The sequence below is a fragment of the Amblyomma maculatum genome, chromosome 6, assembly GCF_055883805.1.
Source record: "Amblyomma maculatum isolate TAMU_Amacu chromosome 6, ASM5588380v1, whole genome shotgun sequence".
Lineage (NCBI taxonomy): Eukaryota > Metazoa > Arthropoda > Arachnida > Ixodida > Ixodidae > Amblyomma > Amblyomma maculatum.
Genome location: NC_139349.1, coordinates 10,473,580 through 10,491,947, shown reverse-complemented (window position 1 = coordinate 10,491,947; position 18,368 = coordinate 10,473,580). Strand labels below are relative to the sequence as shown.

General features: G+C 44.6%; 1 protein-coding gene across 2 annotated transcripts in view; it reads right to left on the bottom strand.

Moving 5' to 3' along the window:
• LOC146185047 (glycoprotein antigen BM86-like) overlaps nt 1-13,470 on the bottom strand; it is a 70,160-nt gene extending 56,690 nt beyond the window's left edge. The window contains exons 1-2 of one of the 2 annotated variants that reach the window (XM_084606035.1): nt 13,312-13,470; nt 9,004-9,138 (exon numbers count right to left, since the gene is read on the bottom strand). In XM_084606035.1, coding sequence (XP_084462161.1) covers nt 9,004-9,138; nt 13,312-13,402 — 226 coding nt within the window. In that variant the 5' untranslated portion in view covers nt 13,403-13,470. The remainder of the gene's footprint in view (nt 1-9,003; nt 9,139-13,311) is intronic. The other variant, XM_084606037.1, reaches the window with a different exon arrangement.
• Nucleotides 13,471-18,368: the final 4,898 nt, after the last annotated feature.

Here is an 18,368-nt window from a genome sequence, read left to right as displayed (position 1 = left end):
GGGAGGGAAACTTTGCGTATGAATGCAGCAATGAACATTTAGGAGGTATCCTAATACACGACATGTTTATTTTGCAAGTGGGGATTTTTTAAGTTACTCGCTTCATGTGACTAACAGCTGCCTGTTTTTATAAATATTCACAAAATAAGAAGGCGGTAGGAATGTCGTAAGTTGAAAATGTTTAGTGTTTATAGAGCTTATCTCGATAATTTACTAAATGTATTTATTCGGTGCGCGAAGTGCCGTTTTTGCAACGTATTTAGTTTTACAACATGGGTCTGGAACATGGTTGCTTATCTGCTGTTCTCGCATTACTAATGTGGTTGTGCTAGGTACACGCGGCAGCCTAACAATCAGTAGATGACACTCAAGAATAGTTCGGTATAACACCAGATGCACAACGCAGTTCTGCGAGAAGTATAGAAACATTCAGGTTGGAAAGGACGACAGCTGCACTTTTTCAGAAAGGCTTTCATGAAACCTTGCGGAAATGTTCTAACGGCAAGTTAGATGCACCTCCTCCGGAAACAAAAGCAGATGCGTAACTCTGATATCTAGAATGCGACCGTAAGGTGGTGTGAATACTAGTAAGCCGCGTAGGTTTACAATCAATTTACTGGGGTTAGTGCTGGTATATCTGCCTCCGAAGTTGTCAGCTCTGACAACATAGCATTACGTTAAGACTTTACAAAAGATCCTCAGAAAACAAAAGCACTGCCCTGCTATCACAAGGACTGACATGCAGCCATATTAACACTCAACAAAATGAGGTTCCAGGGAAAGATTTCGCAGAAATTTTGTTCAAGTCACTATTCGTCTATTTCTAAAACATTATTACATTGTACCAAAGGTGCTACCGGAAATCGGCACACATAATGAATGAGTTGGGCTGAGGGTTGAGGAGCCCGACTTTTTAACCTAATATTGCCGCAGCTTAATTGATTGCTTGTCAACGAGGTGGTGCGCTGGTACACTTTGCAAAAAAAAATTTCAGGTTACAGTTTTCTATATTTAGGGAGCCATATGAAGTCAGAGGGGTAACATGCTTGATGCGTCACTAAACGTTATAACAATCAATCAATAAATAATATTATCACCTATGGGTTATTTCTAGAGGCGATATTATCAAGTCCCCTTTTAGAACAAACTCACATATGGAGGTTTAGTCCTTTTTAAAATCAAGAAAGAATTCATAGCGTGGCAAACTTCTTGAAAAGCTTGTCTACGGGAAGTGTCTCATAAGGCTAATTTTTCAAAATTGGAACGGCTTTTTAAGGCAGGCAGCAGATTGCTTCGTCAAAGTTGTTCAGATATCGGAGAGGAAAAATGCAGTGGCCGTCTCTTGAAAACAAAGCAGAAATGGCCGCCGGCGACTGCGTTTCGATGGAGGCGAAACAATGAGGCGTCCCTGTGCTGTGCGATGTCAGCGCTGTTGTTGTTGTGGCAGCAGGAAAAAGAAAGAAAATGCACGGGCCTGCTACTGGCTCTGTAGCTGTTGTTGTTGTGTTGTGGCTGTAGAAAAAAGGAAAGGAAAACACGGGCTTGCTACTGGCTCTGTATTTGAGCCACCTCCGCTGCCTCATGCAGACAGAAGAGAAAATAGCGAACAAAGAAAAAGAAGAGGGAAAGAAAGACGCGCGCCGCCACAGGAGCCGTCGTCCACCACCGAAGCAGTGGCGGGTGCAATGACGGCCTACAACAGAGGAGGAGGAGGAGGAAAAACTTTATTTAGTCCTATATTATTTGGCGGTTTTTGGACGTCTTCAGAGATGTCTGCTTGTTGTATCCACAAGAGTCTTCTCCGTCGACTTCGTCCACTTTTTACAATGGTCGGTTGCCCTCAGTCCAGGGCTCCGCTGGCTGCTGCCGCCCGTTGGGCTCGCTGTACCAGACCTTTCTGGTCTTCGCAGCGGTCGCTGGACAGCAGAGTCTCCCATTGCTCCGCACTCGGGTTTCGAATTTTGGGGACCACATCTATGTTTTGACATGCCCATGTGATGTGATACAGTGTTGGTTTTTCATAGCACCACGGACATCTGTCAGCGTATAAGGTAGGGTGCATTTTGTTTAGTATGTGTAGGTTTCGGTATGAACCCGTCTGTAATTGTCTCCATATGACAGTTTCCTCTCTGGTGAGAGAACTGTGCGGTGGGGGATATCGCATTCTTCTTCCTCTATAGTTTTCTAGTATGGCCGAGTATGCCTTGGGTGCTGGCAAAAGTTCCGCGGACCCGTCGGATGCTCGGAAAGTAGTGTATGCTCGAGCTATCCTGTCAGCCTCTTGGTTCCCTGCCACCCCCATGTGCCCCGGTACCCATATAATTTTGTGTCTGGTCTTGTTTTCTTCGTGGTTTTTAAATCTGTCGCTCGCTTCGAGGAGTATACGAAGCGCGTGACGACCAATCCTACCATTCATGAAATTTCGACAGGCTGTTTGAGAGTCCGTGAGTATCGTTAGCGACCGCCCAGCTCTATAGCCCTCCGCCACCGCTAGAGAAATGGCTACTTCCTCGGCCTCTGCTGCTGTGCAGTGTCGGATAGAGGCGCTGGTCACTTCGCGTAGAGACGCATTGATCACCGTGGCCACTGCAATTTTGTTCTGTCCTCCTCTCGAGGACGCGTCTGCATACACAGTCGTGTCTTCAGGAGCGTATGTTTTTTGAATAAAATTGGCCCTTGCTTCTCTTCTACCTTGGTGGAGGTTAGGGTCCATGTTTCTCGGGATTGGAGCTACCTTGAGGGACTTGCGAAGTTCGTCGGGGATCGTTACCGTCCTCGCTATTTCTCGCATCTGCTCACAGTATCCGAGTCTCTGTAAAAGCGCTCTTCCAGTCGTTGTCTGCAGCAGCCTGAGTTTTTGCGACTCAAGCTGCGCCTCGCGTAGTTCTTCGAATGTGTTTTGCAATCCAAGCGCCATGAGCTTTTCTGTAGACGTGTTGCGCGGTAATCGGAGCGCCGTCTTATACGCTTTGCGTAGCAGGGCATCAGCTTGTTGTATTTCACTCTTGTTGAGGCACTGGTAGGGCAGGCTGTACATAATTCGGCTCACTACCAGGTTTCTAACTAGTTTTAGTGTGTCCTCTTCGCGCATGTCATGCCGCCTGTTGGTGATGCGGGTGATCATGCGTGTCACTTGTAGCGTTGTAGTTTTGAGCATGGTAAAAGTGTGACTACTGCGTTGATTCGATTGAACCCACATACCTAATATTCTTATTTTTGTCTTTTCAGGGATGGGCATTCCTTCCAGGTAGATGTTGAGTTTCAGGCTCTCACTGGTTGGGACGGTCCGGTTTTGTTTGCCTCTCCACACTCGAAGCAGTTCCGATTTCTCGGTCGAGCATGCGAGTCCTCTTTCTCCGAGATATTTCTGTACACAGGAGGCCGCTTCCTGTAGTTTTCCTTCCTTCTCCCCGAGGGAACCGGTGTTCGTCCAGACTGTTATGTCGTCTGCATACATGGCGTGCCTGATGCCTTCGATCTTCTCTAGTTTTCGTGCTAGACCTATCATAGCTATATTGAAGAGGATAGGTGAGATGACTGATCCTTGTGGTGTTCCTTTGTTTGGCGCGTGAATTTTGTTCGATCGAAGGTCTCCCATGCCGATGGTGGCAGTTCTATCTGACAGGAAGGCTTTGACGTACCCGTGGATTCTGCGTCCGCAGTTCAGGTCGTCTAGACCTCTAAGGATCGCTTCGTGACTGACGTTATCAAATGCTCCCTTGATGTCAAGGGCCATTATGACATTTTCACCTGTTCGGGGTACGTTGCGGAGCACATCTTCTTGTATTTGAAGCAGCACGTCCTGCGTCGAGAGTTTTGCTCTGAAGCCGAACATGGTATGGGGTACACGTTCATTATCTTCCATGAAATTTTGCAGTCTTTGCAGCACCACCCGCTCGTAAAGCTTGCCGAGGCACGACGTGAGCGATATGGGCCTGAGATTTTCAATTTGGAGCTGTTTGCCAGGTTTAGGTATCATAATTACTTCGGCGTGTTTCCACTCTTCAGGAACTGTCTCCGCCTCCCAGTGTTTGTTTAGAAAACTTACGAGATCTTGTATGAGGTCGTCACTCAGGTTTCGGATCAGGGCATTGTCGATTCTGTCGGCTCCTGCTGCCGTGTTTCTGGTCGTATTCCTTATGGCCGCATAAACTTCTTCCACAGTTATTGGGCGGTCGAGTCTCTCGTTTTCGGCTCCGCGATAGTTTCCTTGGTATCGTGAGGGGTTGCGATCACCGAAACATTTTTTTCGTGCCTTCTCTAAAAGGTCGGTGTCCGAGCCCTTGAAGGAGTGGATGAATCTGTGGATGCTTTTATTGTTTTCTGATTTTGTTTTGGTCGGATCGATTAGTGCTCTTAGGAGATTCCAGGTTCTGGCCGTACCTAAGGTTCCCTTAAGCGAGTCGCTGAATTGTTCCCAATTTTGTCTCGCGAGTTGCGCTGCGTATTCTTCAGCTTTTGCCGTAACTTCTGCTATCTTTAGTTTTAGTTTCCTGTTGTGTTTTTGCTTCCGCCATCTTTTGGTGAGACAGCGTCTGGCTTCCCATAGTCGCAGAAGGTGCCCGTCTACTTCGGGCGTTGTTGTTGTTCGTCTTACACTTTTTGTGCATTTGTCTCGCGTTTCTGTCAACATGCCGCTCCAGTCTTCTAGTGATTGAATGCCGCCTTCAGATTTTTTGCAAGCCCCGCGGAACGCGTTCCAGTCCGTGAGTTTTGCTTGTCCGATCCGGCATCTTACCCTTTCCGATGCTATTCGCGTCCGGAGGATAAAATGATCGCTACCTAGGTTTTCCATCATGTTTTCCCACTGTGACTCCTTGCTCTTCCTTACGAACGTGAGGTCCGGGCAAGTGTCCGTGCTCACACTATTACCGATTCTCGTTGGGGTCGCGGGATCTGTGATTAGCTTACAGCCAAAATATTCGGCTACGTCCGCTAATGTTCTTCCCTTGATATCTTGTTTCCGGTATCCCCAACTCGTGTCCATGGCGTTGAAATCTCCCACGATAATGAGTGCATTTTCTTTGGCCAGCTTGTGCGCTCCGTGGAAGAGTTCGAAGAATTTGGCTTTTCTTTGTCTTGGCGGGCTGTACACGTTTAGTACGAATGTGCTCCTTTCCTTTCGCTTTTTCGGAATGATTTCGACAAGCGCGTGCTCGATGTCCGTGTCGGCGATGGTATCGTGCCTGATTGCGGTGATGGCTTTGATGACTAGAACGGCTGCTTTACCTCCGTTTTGGCTCTCGTAAACATCGTACCCCTGTAGAGAGGGCCTGGTTCCAGTCTCTTGGAGCGCAATCACATCGGGGGGTGTGAGCTGTGTGTTTATGTATTGTTTTAGTAGGGCCTGTTTTTTGCGGTAGCCTCTGCAGTTCCATTGCCAAATTTCTAAGTTTTCTTGGTCTTGCTGACGCGTCTTGGTCATGTTTACGTGTTCGTGCTATTGCCTTGTTCGACAGCGAACGCCGTTAACGCTGGACGGTTGTACGCTCTTTCCCTAATGTTTTCGTTATGTCTTTGTTTTCGAAAAGCACTTTTGATTTCTGAGATCTGCCCCTGAAATTGTGCTTGCATCTGTTGCATTTGAGATTGGATTTGCCGCATCATATCCTGCATCATCTGCTGCATCATCTGTTGCATTCGTGATTCAAGTTCTCCATTGTTGGATGCTTGTGGCTGTTTTGGAAAGGCTCTAGTGATTTCAAGCTCCCGCTGTTGTGTCTTTAGTGTTTTTGTTAGTTCCTCGACCTTGCGTTCGAGCTCATTTTGTTTGAGTCGAGCGAGTTCAAGCTCGCGTCTGAGTGCATCACTGCTCGCGTCTTTAGCTTCTTTGACAGGAATATTTTTGTTGTTTGTATTGTTTGTGTTACTATTTTCTACCGAGTGCGGATCAATGGTAGACGCCCAGCTTACCTTGCTGCCGCCTTTCTGGGAAAGCTTCGTTTTCTGCTTTTCTTCTTTGTTCCCCTCCTGTGAACCGGCCGGCGACAGAGGTGGGAAGGAATTGGACCTTGATCGGCTCCTTGAGGTCTCTCCTTCTGAGCTGAACCATCGCTTGCGTGGTCGCCCGCGTTGGCCACTGCGCCCTCTTTCCCCGCTGGGCTTTGGTCTTGCTTTTTTCAGTCTCTCGGGGCACTCTTTGGATCCGGTGCGATGTGCCTCACCGCATATTAGGCACTTGAGCTCACACACATGGTCTTTCGTCGGATTTTTATCTCCGCACAGTCCGCACACAATAATGTCCGGTGTGGGGCACACGTCGGAGCGGTGTCCTTGCTGGAAACAGACGTAGCACACTTGCCTCGTGGGGCGGTACTGGTAGCACGGTAGTTCACCTCCGTAGTATATTACGAATTTCGGCAAGATCGGGCCGTCGAACGTGATCACGGCGGTCTTGGATTTTCCAAGCATCCTTGCCTGGAGAATGGTTACTCCTTGAGTTCTGACTCGTAGGTGTGCTTTCAGCTCTTCGGGAGACGTACCTGGGTCAACACCGTGAATTACGCCGCGAAAGACGTCCTCCGGAGCTGCCACGTAAGCGTTGACCTCGTACGACTTTCCGGCGAACTTAAGGCGGGTAATGCGCCGCACCAGGTGAGCCGTTTCTTCATGTGGGGTGCTAACGATAATGATATTTGATCCTGTGCGAAGCCTTACAAGTATGTCCTCGTCCTTGCATTGTTGGCCGCACGCCATGATAACGGCGCGCGCTACTTGGTGTGTGGTGAGTGATTTCACCATGAGTCCTTTCTTGGGTCAAAAAATTATTTTGATGTCATTTTTGGGGAGTGGCGGCAGTCTTCGCCTAGGCCTCCTCTGCTCCACCTCTCCGGTCTTGTTGCAGCCGGTCGCATTACCCTGTGATTTTCGATCATGAGGTTGGGCGTCCGGGCCGGTTCCCGTGCCTTTCCGTTGTCCTTGTCTCTGAAGTTTTTTTTTCTGGCGCTTGGATTGAACAAGCTCCCAACTGGCATCGTTGTTGTACCCGACGCGCTCCGATGAGGAATCTGACGGCATTCCGTCTTCGCTTCCTGACTCGGCGTCTCCAAAGTCGTCTTCATCCATCCCTTGGAATTCGTCAAGGAGGGCATTTGGTGGTTGTGGCGACGCACTTGGGGCTTGGCTTGGCCCTGCCATATGGTCTCCCTTTGAAGAAGAGTCGGTGCTAGGCGCCGCCGTGGTCAATAAGCCTAGCGTCCCATTCTCTCCCGATGTCGTGCTGGGCGTCCCGTCAGGGTTAGCGGGCTGGCGCCCGCTTTGGAACTTTCAAGTCCGGTAAAGATCCGAAAAAATGGTCCTACCGCTTGAAATATGGCATCCAGGGGATCCAGCACTTGATGTCTTCCAGTTCCGAATGAAATCCGGTGGCGAAAAAGCGTTGGTCCGGTGAAATCGGTCAAAATTTGCGGAGCTGAAGTGACGCGTGTCCGCCTGCTTCAACCGCCATGATAAAAATTCGGTGGCTGGCTAGCCCCCGCCACTAGCGGCGTTGACCTACCAGTCCACGCCCCTTAAGGCCAGGAACTGCCACCCTTCACCACTTCCAAATCCCCGCCGCTTCAGCGCACAATAAGATACATTGTTGTTGTTGTGGCTATAGGAAGAAGGAAAAGAAAATGCACGAGCCTGCTACTGGTTCGCAGCCACCTCCGCTGCCTCGTGCAGACAGAAGAGATTGATTGATTTATAAGAAGGGAAAGGCGCGGTAACTGTCTCACTTGTTTTCTGCGGACACCTCAACCGCGCCGTAAGTGAAGGGAAAAAGGTGGGGGTGAAAGTGGAAAGAGAGAAAGAGGAGCCGTAGTGGAGGGCTACGGAGAAATTTCGACCACCTGGGGATCTTTAACGTGCGCCAGACAGAAGAAAAAATAGAGAAGAAAGAAGCAGAAGAGGGAGACAAAGACGCACGCCGCAACAACAGCCGTCGTCCACCACCGAAGCGGTGGCGGGGGCAATGACGGCCTACAACAGATAGGCCGTCCATTAAGATCCGCACATTGGGATCCCCAGGTGGTCGAAATTACTCCGAAGCCCTCCACTTCAGCTCCTCTTTCTCTCTTTTCACTTTCACTCCCACCTTCCTCCCTTCCCTTACGGCTCATGTCAGGTGTCCATAGAAACAAGTGTGATGATACTGCTGCTTTCCCTTAATGTGAAGAAATTATTATTATTATTATTATTATTATTAAAAACGAATTCTTGCTAGAAAAGATTTGAACGTTTCGGTTTCTGTACAGAAGATTTGCTGATTGTGGGCACCGAATCAGCATGGAAGGCGCAATATGTTAAACTTGAAGCACATAGTGCTCTAAATTATCGGCATCATTCCGCTATAAGGCTTCTCTCAATCATTGCCTCTATCGCTTTGGTACGTCAAAGTACATGAACCACAAACTCTTTATACCAAGGCCTCTTGTTCGGCATTTTTTTTTTATCTGAGAATATTTCACTACAAGGCCTGAAAAGATGTTCTCAGGGCATACATTTCTATATTGTAGTGTACTTAACGCGGTAAAAAATATTTCTCCACTTCAGCGATAGTCAACAGTACGCGATAGCCTCGGCAGATGTTTGAATTGAACAAAGAGATTTTATTTCAGGCAGGCATGCGAAACATTTAGGTCACCTGATAACGAAAATTCCAAACATACACAGCCGGATGACCTAGGCATCTAACTCGTTTTTGAAACATGCGTTATTGTTGTCACGTAGAAAAGTCATTCATTAAAAAATGTATCATTTATTATCATGTTTTGGAATTCAGATAAAAGATTGCTATTGTTTAAACTAGGATACTCGTCACATTATTTCGGGCACATTTTTTTTTCGACAAAATATCTTTCACTTTAGAATTTTGTACCCACAACGCCCCCCGACCCCACCACTACCACCACTACCACCATGCAAACCTACATCGGTATGTTTCTTTTAACAAGTCGAAACATCGTATCACATGAGGAGCTTGACATTTTTATGAAGGGAATAGAGAAAAATATCACTTACATTCGCACGACTTCTTTGTTGCATCGAAGTAGGCATTATCATTGTCGCATTTGCAGGTGAACATTTTTTTCTCATCTGGCGAAAGTTCGCATCTTGCACCGTCGCAAAATTTGTTTCCGAACTTGGTGCAAATGTCTTGGGAAATGTAGAAAAGCGGAAGAATAGTGAGGCATTCGTTAACATAGTCTGATTTGGCGACATGCGGCAAAAAAGTACCCTATAAATTAATAAAAACATTCATTTCCAGCAACCACTTTTTTCGATTGAACAGAACTGAAGTGTATTATGCTTGTCCTCGCGTGATGTCCGCTAGACACTGCGAGAAATCAAATTTCCGCGGATCGAAAATTCAAGGTTTCTCAGGAACATATAAGATAAAAACATTGCAGATATCCCAACTTGTTTTCTTGTGGAAGAGAGCAAAAAGTATCTAATATGCCTCAAATTTAATTACCCTGCCGCATTTGTTGAACGCTTTATTGCTGACAGTTTCAAAGGCGTCAGGGTAACAGCATCGCAAAAGTTTTTCAATGAAGACAGCGGCAGCTCCGGTTTTATAGTGACAATGCAGACTACCTTCTTTCCGTAACAGTTACTAAGATAATTCTTAAAATTGAAGTATGCTTTGTAATTTTGTACATAGATTTAATTGGTGTTGGAAATCTACTAAGCCTTTCATGAACACATACATACATACATACATACATACATACATACATACATACATACATACATACATACATACATACATACATACATACATACATACATACATACATACATACATACATACATACATACATACATACATACATACATACATACATACATACATACATACATACATACATACATACATACATACATACATACATACATACATACATACATACATACATTATTTATTTATTCAATACTGCAGGCCTTTACGGCCCAAGCAGGAGGGGCATACAGATAACATCAGGATACATAATGAAGATAGCAAATAATTTCAAAACACTTGTTTTTTGGGCAATAGAATATGAAGAAAACAAGGACTAAACAGAATGCAAACCGAGCTATTCATTAGGGAAAGTCATGAACATAAACAAACAGATGAACGACAATTAATGAAATATCCAAAAATGAATTATCAAACATGCAGCAAGGAAAAAAAACAATCAGTTTGGACAACCAAAAAGCAGACAAGAAAAACATTTGAGATCAGCAATTCAAGATTTCATACATGCATACCATACATAAAAACAAGTACACGTCTAAGTACAAAACTACATCACGCGACACACACATTTCAATAAAGCAACAATTCGCACTGTGCTGTCTGAAATAAAACACTTTTACACTGAGTTGGAAATTTAACAAGAAAGTTGAACTAAAACGAAATATATGGCTCATTCTCGGAGCAGTAGATTAAAAAAAAAAACTTTTTGAGGATTTCAGTACGCAGATTGTTGAGCATGAGTTTGTATTGCATAAAATGTACAGCCAAAGTGTTTTTATTCTCAAGCCTGTAGTTGGACTGTTGTTAGCCCCGCCACTGTGCTGCTCAGGGCTTAGGGCACTCCGCAGCTTACCAAGAAGAAATGGGTTCGGACCTGGCAGCGATGGCCGCGTTAATTTAGACGCCAAACGCAAGGTCTCCGTGTATTGCGTGATGTTATATTGCGCGTGAAACAACCCCGGGTGGTCAAAATTATCCGGAGCCCGCCGCTAAGGCATCCCTCAAAATCTTTTCCACATATGCGAGCTGAACGACATAACATAAACAAGTGAGTTGGACCCTTCTGAGTATCTTCGGATGTGTTTAGCTGAATAAGGGCAAAACATATATCTCTTAAAAAAAAATATGCACGCTCGTAACACTAAAATGGTCCATTTTGTTGGGCCCTGACGTGAGTCCTCTCGGCTGGTCGAGTTGAGAGAATGTCCGTACTGTGAGAACAAACGCCCTCAGGAGACGCGCATGGCAATGAAGGTGTATATATTTCTTACCGGCCACTAATTTCAGGCCGACTGCGGATGTGAAACTTGGACTTCAGCTTTCATGTGTGTGAGAGGGCGCGTGCTAGAACCTTTTCTCTCCAACAGTGTATCTAGGCAGAGTATCTTGCTAATCACAGCATTAGATACTGGCGAGATTGATCTTTATCTAGGTCACATTTTCGGCTTCCCATTATTCAATTCTTCTCGTTTATTCAAGTGGTTCTGTGTGCTGGCCCTATTAAAGCAGCATCGTTACCACAAGCCCCGCCCTTAACTTCATCACAAGGCTGCGGTAATGGCTACCGTTTCCTGCTACCGTTGCGTGTCCTCGTTTCCTTACATGCACTTCGCCACTTAAGCAATCCCTTAATGTTGTCACGCATACTCATCTTCGTAAGGTACCATATTCTGCGATACAGCACCAGAAAGAGAAGTAAAGCACCAGTTTAACCGAGTCGTGGGGCGGTCCTGCGTGCCCTAAGGTGAGGGTGTTTCACGCGGGATCTAAGGGCCTCTGATTTGGTTTCCATCTTAAAGGAGACTCCGAGTGGGCAGCTCCTGACAACTTGACCACATCGTTTGGTCCCGTGACGTCACACAGCCCACCAACCAATAAAATCCTGGCAATGTCAACTGCCAACTACAATTGCCCATATCTCGTGGTTTGCTTCTCAAAAAGTTGACTTCTCCGAAGCAGGAGTTTCTGGAGAACGAAAAATTTGGGTTCAAAAAACGAAAGTGTTTAAACATAAAGTAGCCGCCCTTAAATACTTTCTAGATTACAAAGAATTCCTGCAAGGCTGCTCACCTCCTTCTACAACTGAAAAAGTAACACTGATTTCCGAATCCATTTATTTGGCTTATCACACTACCCTCCAAAATCCAACAGTTTAAAGACAGCCCGTACTCCGAAACCTTAGACAGATATTGGTAACCTGAATCCTATATCTACCAAACGAAATGTTTTCGGTGAGCGCCTCTGAAATAAATAAAGAAAATTTGTTTGTAAAATATGTTGCGAAAGAGACGGTAACATTTCGTGCCCAGAAGCAAGCCCTAATACATTTCCTATCCTCCCCTAAGTGACATCCTCAATGGCAAGGTAGTGCACACAGTAGTTTCCGTCGACGGCGTATTACGCCGACATCGATCTTTGTTCCTCCACTGATAGACCACAGCATAACTTTTACTTAGAGCCGTAATGGTAGTGGATAAAAAAGCCTTTTGTTCGTGAAAATGAGCTGCACTGCACCAGTCCGTACATTTCTCAGCGCGAGCTGCAAGAACGTGTTTTTTTTTTTTTTTTCAAGGCGTGACCTGGCGCTTCTAAGAAGAGTCGAAATTGTCCCCAACATAGGATTCTGCGCTCTATATTAAACATGTTTTTTTTAGGATGGGGATGATCAATTGGGAGCGAGTTTTCAAAGACGGCAGTAGTTTTACGCGAACTCTCAAAGTACCGCACGGGTGCTTCGCTGGACTTCCATTTGCTGTTCCCCATCGTACAAGGCACCGACGAAGTAACTCTTATATGCCTAAAACGGGACCTCATTCCAGAAAACCGATAACGATTATCCAGTCAGAGTGACAGAATTTTCTTGTTCAGAGCTCTTCAGAGGCTTTTTTTTAATGAATTAATAGGAACAGCCAAAAACACTTTTTTGTCTTTTCGAAATGTGGAGACAAGTTCTGCACTTTCAGGGCTTAATGAATTCAATTTTTCCAAGCTGAGCTTATTTATCTTTAAGAATGACACAATTGCGCAGAAACCGCTACGAAATACGATACTAGTACAATAAAAATTTTTTATCTTTCTCTTTATCCTTTTGTCTCACCTGCCTGGAAGAAATCTGAGAATTTAACTGGGATTACAGAAAACCGTGTTTCATGCATTAAGCGTATGCTCACTTTACACACTTTTTATGTGTCCCGAAAGTAGCACCTGGAGGGCTCACTCAGAATTCAAGTTTCAAATACCTAACGGATCATGCAGTGACGCGGTGAAGTTTTAAGGAAAAACATTTTCAAAACGTGAACAGTGAAAATGTTGTTTTTATTACTTTCCTCACCGACCGCTAGCCCAAGACTAGCACGTATGTATTCAGGTCGATGAGCTAGAGTACGCTTTTCTAATCTGCCAAATAATGTGCTGTTTTACGTTCGGGTGCGAAGGAGGCGATGAAGCCACGTTAGGCTTCCTTGCCTTTCCTTTTAGTGAACGAGTTCCTTTGGCGCTACGAAATGTGGCAGATACCTATTTATGGGAGCAGCCAACACCTTCCTCTCTTCTTAATCGGCTAGCACTCGTAGTTCCTGTCAACTCACCTGCTGGTGGTGCATTCTCTGCTGCAGTTACATCGCCGGCAGTTTTTCCAGCAAGTAGAATGCCCGCTACAAATGCGATGAAGTGACGCATCTCCGAGGCCCAGATGAGTAGCGAATGGCGCACCCTCGGTGACAGCTGAACAAGCCCCTTTTCAAGCACCTTACGAGACACGGAGTGGCGTAAGCATCGCTAGCGCCAGGCACGTATCGCTTTTGTTATCTTTGATATCGTTCGCGTACCGGCCGTATCACCTCGCGTCAGAAAGTGCATTGCGCTTGCACCTGAAAAATACGCTCGCCCACAGTTACCGCCACACCTCGCTGATAACAGAACCCACCAATCGATTACGCACACATTTACAGTTGTGCGCAGTTTAGCGATAGGGCAAAGGGCAAATTGCACCTCTGGAGCAGTGCTCTTGCTATAGTGCAGCTTATCGTCTCCGGACATTTTATTCTCGGGTTCCTCGCAGTGCGCATTCACTGGCTGATGACGCAGTATCTAAATCAGTACTGCTCTACGCAAAGTGCAGCCTCCAGTATCTAGGCAATCCTCTTGCAAAGATGTCCAAAAAACCAGTTTCTCCCCCCCCCCCCCCCCTTTAACCAATCATTAAACGATTTCTGAATTTTTACCTACAGCATGTACGAAGAGTTGTCCCGCTTTTCGCTATAAAGCAACCGGGCCAAAACAGAGCAAGCTTGATTAAACTAACAGTCATGCCGAAATTATATCCAGCACACGACTCTGCTCAGGAAACGCATTATGTCCCTGGGCTTGGAGCTGTAGATTCCGACCGGTGGCCGTGTGGCGTGCTTCGTTTCTCTGAATAGTTACTCGGTTGCCGAGCGGACAATGTAAAGTTGCGTAGTTTACTCGCTTCCAGTATTGCCCTGCCGAACAGTGTGACAATGTGTGGAAGGCTGGGCATCTTGCTTGCAATAAGCATATCTTTGTCAAGTATTAAGCGGGCAATACTTGTCACAAGAATGTGCTGCCACGTATAGTTATCTATACTGCTAAGAAGAGCAACTTAAATTGAGCTTCACAGGATACACCATTTGGCCTTCAGACGTAGTTGCCTTTCTTGATAAGAACTTAAAATGAGTTGCACATGCCGCAGCATTGGGCCTTCAGTTTTGAATACCTTCGATCTGTAAATGCTGTATGCCGGCAGCCCTTGACTGGAGTTATAAGGCTGCAATGATATTTAGTATGCTGTTAAAGCCACTGCCGAGGATGGACCTGACCCCTACTCGAAATCTGTTTCAGCTAGTCGGCTGTTTCATTCTGTACACACATTTATTCTCTTTAGGACGTATGCATGTATGTAACAAAACAGGTAATACCCCTTACCTCGTAGTTACCGGCTGATCCCCCCCCCCCCCTCTTCTCATAACCTTTTCAAATTCTATTTCGTTTCTTTACACTAACATTAAAAGTCTTCTGCCAAAACAGGATGCACTAAGTAGCCTTATCGAAATGATTGAGTGTAACGTAATCGCACTAACAGAAACTTGGTTAAATGAATCCGTACACCTTAACGAAGTGCAGAATATATTTCTTAACTGTGATGTTTTTCGCTGTGATTGCGTCGGCAAACGAGGCGGCGGAGTGTTAATAACCGCCCACCGCAGCCTTCATTGGAACATCTATTCGCCCCTCGAAATATTATTCGTATGCTCGAACGCGTCATTTCCAGCGACGATAATATGTGTTTTTTATCGTCCCCCTGATAGGGACGCATCGTTCAGTTCATATTTCACAGCGCATTTTACACAATATTCACGAAACTTCCTTTATTCTTCGTAATTTTAATTTCCCCGCATTAGACTGGTCTTACCCGTCTAAAATACCACCCAATTCATCCGAATATAATTTTATCAACACATGCCAAACCTTCTCCTTAACGCAAATGATCTCCTCCCCTACTAGGCAAGCTACTCAGTCATCTAATATACTTGATCTGATACTAACGTCACGCCCCGAAAATCTATCGACACTTTTATATCTGGCAGGTCTAAGCGGTCATTCAATTATCCATGCCACGTTTTCCAGTAATCTCCCCAAGCAAAAAAACAAAAGTAACGAAAACAATCACACTTTAGGATAGAGGCGATTACACGAACATTAGCAAAGACCTTGACGCATTCTGTACTTGGTTTCTAACTGAAGTGGATCAACGTGCACCTGAGACTAATTGGCTACTTTTCAAAAACAATATACGTGACCTCATTGAGAAATACATTCCAACAATCACTACAACCGAGCGGATAACATCACCATGGTTCAATAGCACATTAAAGTGCCTTAACAATAAAAAGAAAAGGCTTTTTCGATCAGCCATAAAAACTAATGATCCTACAACATGGCACAAACATCACGAAGCTTAAAACATTTCTAACTCAAGTTCCCAGAGCCAAGCAATTATTTTCCTCAAGAACATTACCCAACATGCTATGTACCAATCCCCGTCCAATTTTGAAAATATATTAATCCCAACCCAAGCAATACGCTAACACATTGCGACGATGATAAACTAATGGCGGAAAATGAGGTTGCACAAGTTCTAAACCTAACCTTCAGCTCTGTTTTAACCCACGAACTGGATGGAGATCTTCCAGATTTCCCTTCCTTTGATTTCCCCGAAATTCCTGACATAATGTTTGAGCCTAGCGGTATCCTTAAAATTATAGACTCCCTGAAACTAACGTTGTCAGCAGGTATTGACGGCATTTAACGCAAAACTTTTAATGAACACAAAGAACACTAACAGCACCATACTCTCTCATATTTTTCAGCACTCTCTTTCATCAGGCGTTGTACTGCACATTTGAAAGTGGTCTAAGTCATTCCGGTTCCAAAGCACGATCCATCATCTTCTCGTCATAATTGCCGGCCCATATCAATCACGAGCCTTCCTTCAAAGTTAATGGAGCATGTTATATTTTCTCATTATGTATTCCCATGTTATATTATGTTATATGAAATTCCTTGCATCCGTCAATTTTTTTCACCCTAGTCAACATGGTTTTCTAAAAGAATTATCTTGCGACATTCAATTAGCACTGTTCATTAACGACTTAAGTTGTAGTATTGATCTTAACATTCCCGTTGACGCGCTGGTTTTAGAATTCGAAAAGGCTTCCGACAAGGTTCTTCATAAACGGCTTTTCCTAAAACTTTCGCGTCTAAACCTTAACAATTATATCTTTGCTTGGATTCAGAACGTTCTTACTAACCGATCGGTTCGTCCTGATTAATAAAAGTTCTTCTTCTCGTACGCCGGTTATATCTGGGGTGCTCCAGGGCACTGTCCTTGGTTCCCTTGTTTTCCTTATTTACACAAATGGCCAGCTAACCTTCATTCTAATGTCAGTATGTTTGCGACGACTACGTTATTTACCGCCAGTTAACCAGCAGTAATGACCCCAAAGTTCTTCAATTTGACATTTAATGCGTAATAACCTGGTGTAAAAAATGGCTAATGTCCTTGAACAAGACAAAAACATCTCTATTAACTTTTCATCGACGTCACTCTTTGCCATCTTCAAAATACTTCCATCTCGAACTCAGAAATCACTTCCGTATCAACATATTAATATTTAGGCATTAATTTAACAGGCGGTCTTAACTGGTCACATCCCGTAACGCAGATTACTAACAATGCTAATCGTCTGCTCGGATATTTCAGGCGAACAGTGCGCTTAGCACCCCCATCAGTGAAATTACTGACTTACTTAACATTTGTCCGTCCAAAACATGAATAGGCGAATGCTGTTTGGGACCCTAACCAAAGTAACCTTACTAACATTCTCGAAGCAATACAAAATCGCGCAGCAAGATTCATCCACTCGGCTTACTCTTATCATGTAAGTGTCACGGAACTAAAACGCAACGCAAACCTTGCAAACTTAGCAATCCATCGTAACATCGCAAGACTGTCTTTTTTACAAGATTTACCATCATACCCTCCTAAAGTTTATTATCAGCCCTGTCCATCGCACATCCAGTCGCCCCAGTAACGAGAAGACCGTCTATCCTCCACCCGCCCGGACTTCTGCGCATCTGTCTTCATTTTTCGTTCGCACCGCAAAAGACTGGAATGACTTGCCCAACACAGACGACCGGCTAATACTAGCTGGTGATTTCAACTTGCCTAACGTTGATTGGCATGCTTTTTCATCCTGCTGTTCCCATAATTGTGAAACTGAAATGCTTGACATTGTGTTTACATTTCACTTGCTTCAAATAGTAAATAACTTTACAAGATTGCAAGGTTCCGTAGGATCATTTGTAGATTTATTTTTGTAAGCAGTGCCATCCGCAATTTTGTAAAATGTGACGTCACAAAAGGAATATCCTGTCACAAAGCTTTACTACTGAGTTTGTCAAATGTGTACGCATGTTATGAAACTAGTGTTAAATTCTTTCCTAATTTTTCACGGGCTGATGACGACTCTATTTTGGAAATGCTTGGTCTATGTTTTGAGAACTTAAGAAATGGCACCGGTAGCGTGAATGACTTATAGCTTTCATTTAGAAAAATTGTTTGCGATTGTATTGACCATTTTGTTTCCAAAATTAAAAAAAAAATCAGTGTACCGAATTCTATGGATTTCTCGCAAGACGTTACGCTTGCAGCCAAGGCTTGAAAGATTAAAGAAGTTGAGCAGAAACTTATCCTCAAAGCCAGTCGTGCAAGAAATTTCCGAACAATTTAAGTGGAAAATAACTTGCGACAAAGAAACATATTATGCAACTTTGCTGCCTTCATTCATTAAAACCTCTCCGCAGAGATTCTGGCGCCAAATACTACCAAATTTTCTTCCACGAATGAATTCATAGTAAACGGGAAATGCGTACGTGGTGAGGGTGTTTCCTGTTCTGCGTTCATCAAATCCTTCTAATCGGTGTTTACACAGGACAATGGTTGTCTCTATAACTTTTCGGTATCGTTTCCGGCCATATCTGGCGTTGTTATTTCAGAGACTGGTGTTCTTAATTTGCTCTTTAACCTTGACGTTAAAAAATCATCAGGCCCCAACATATACCA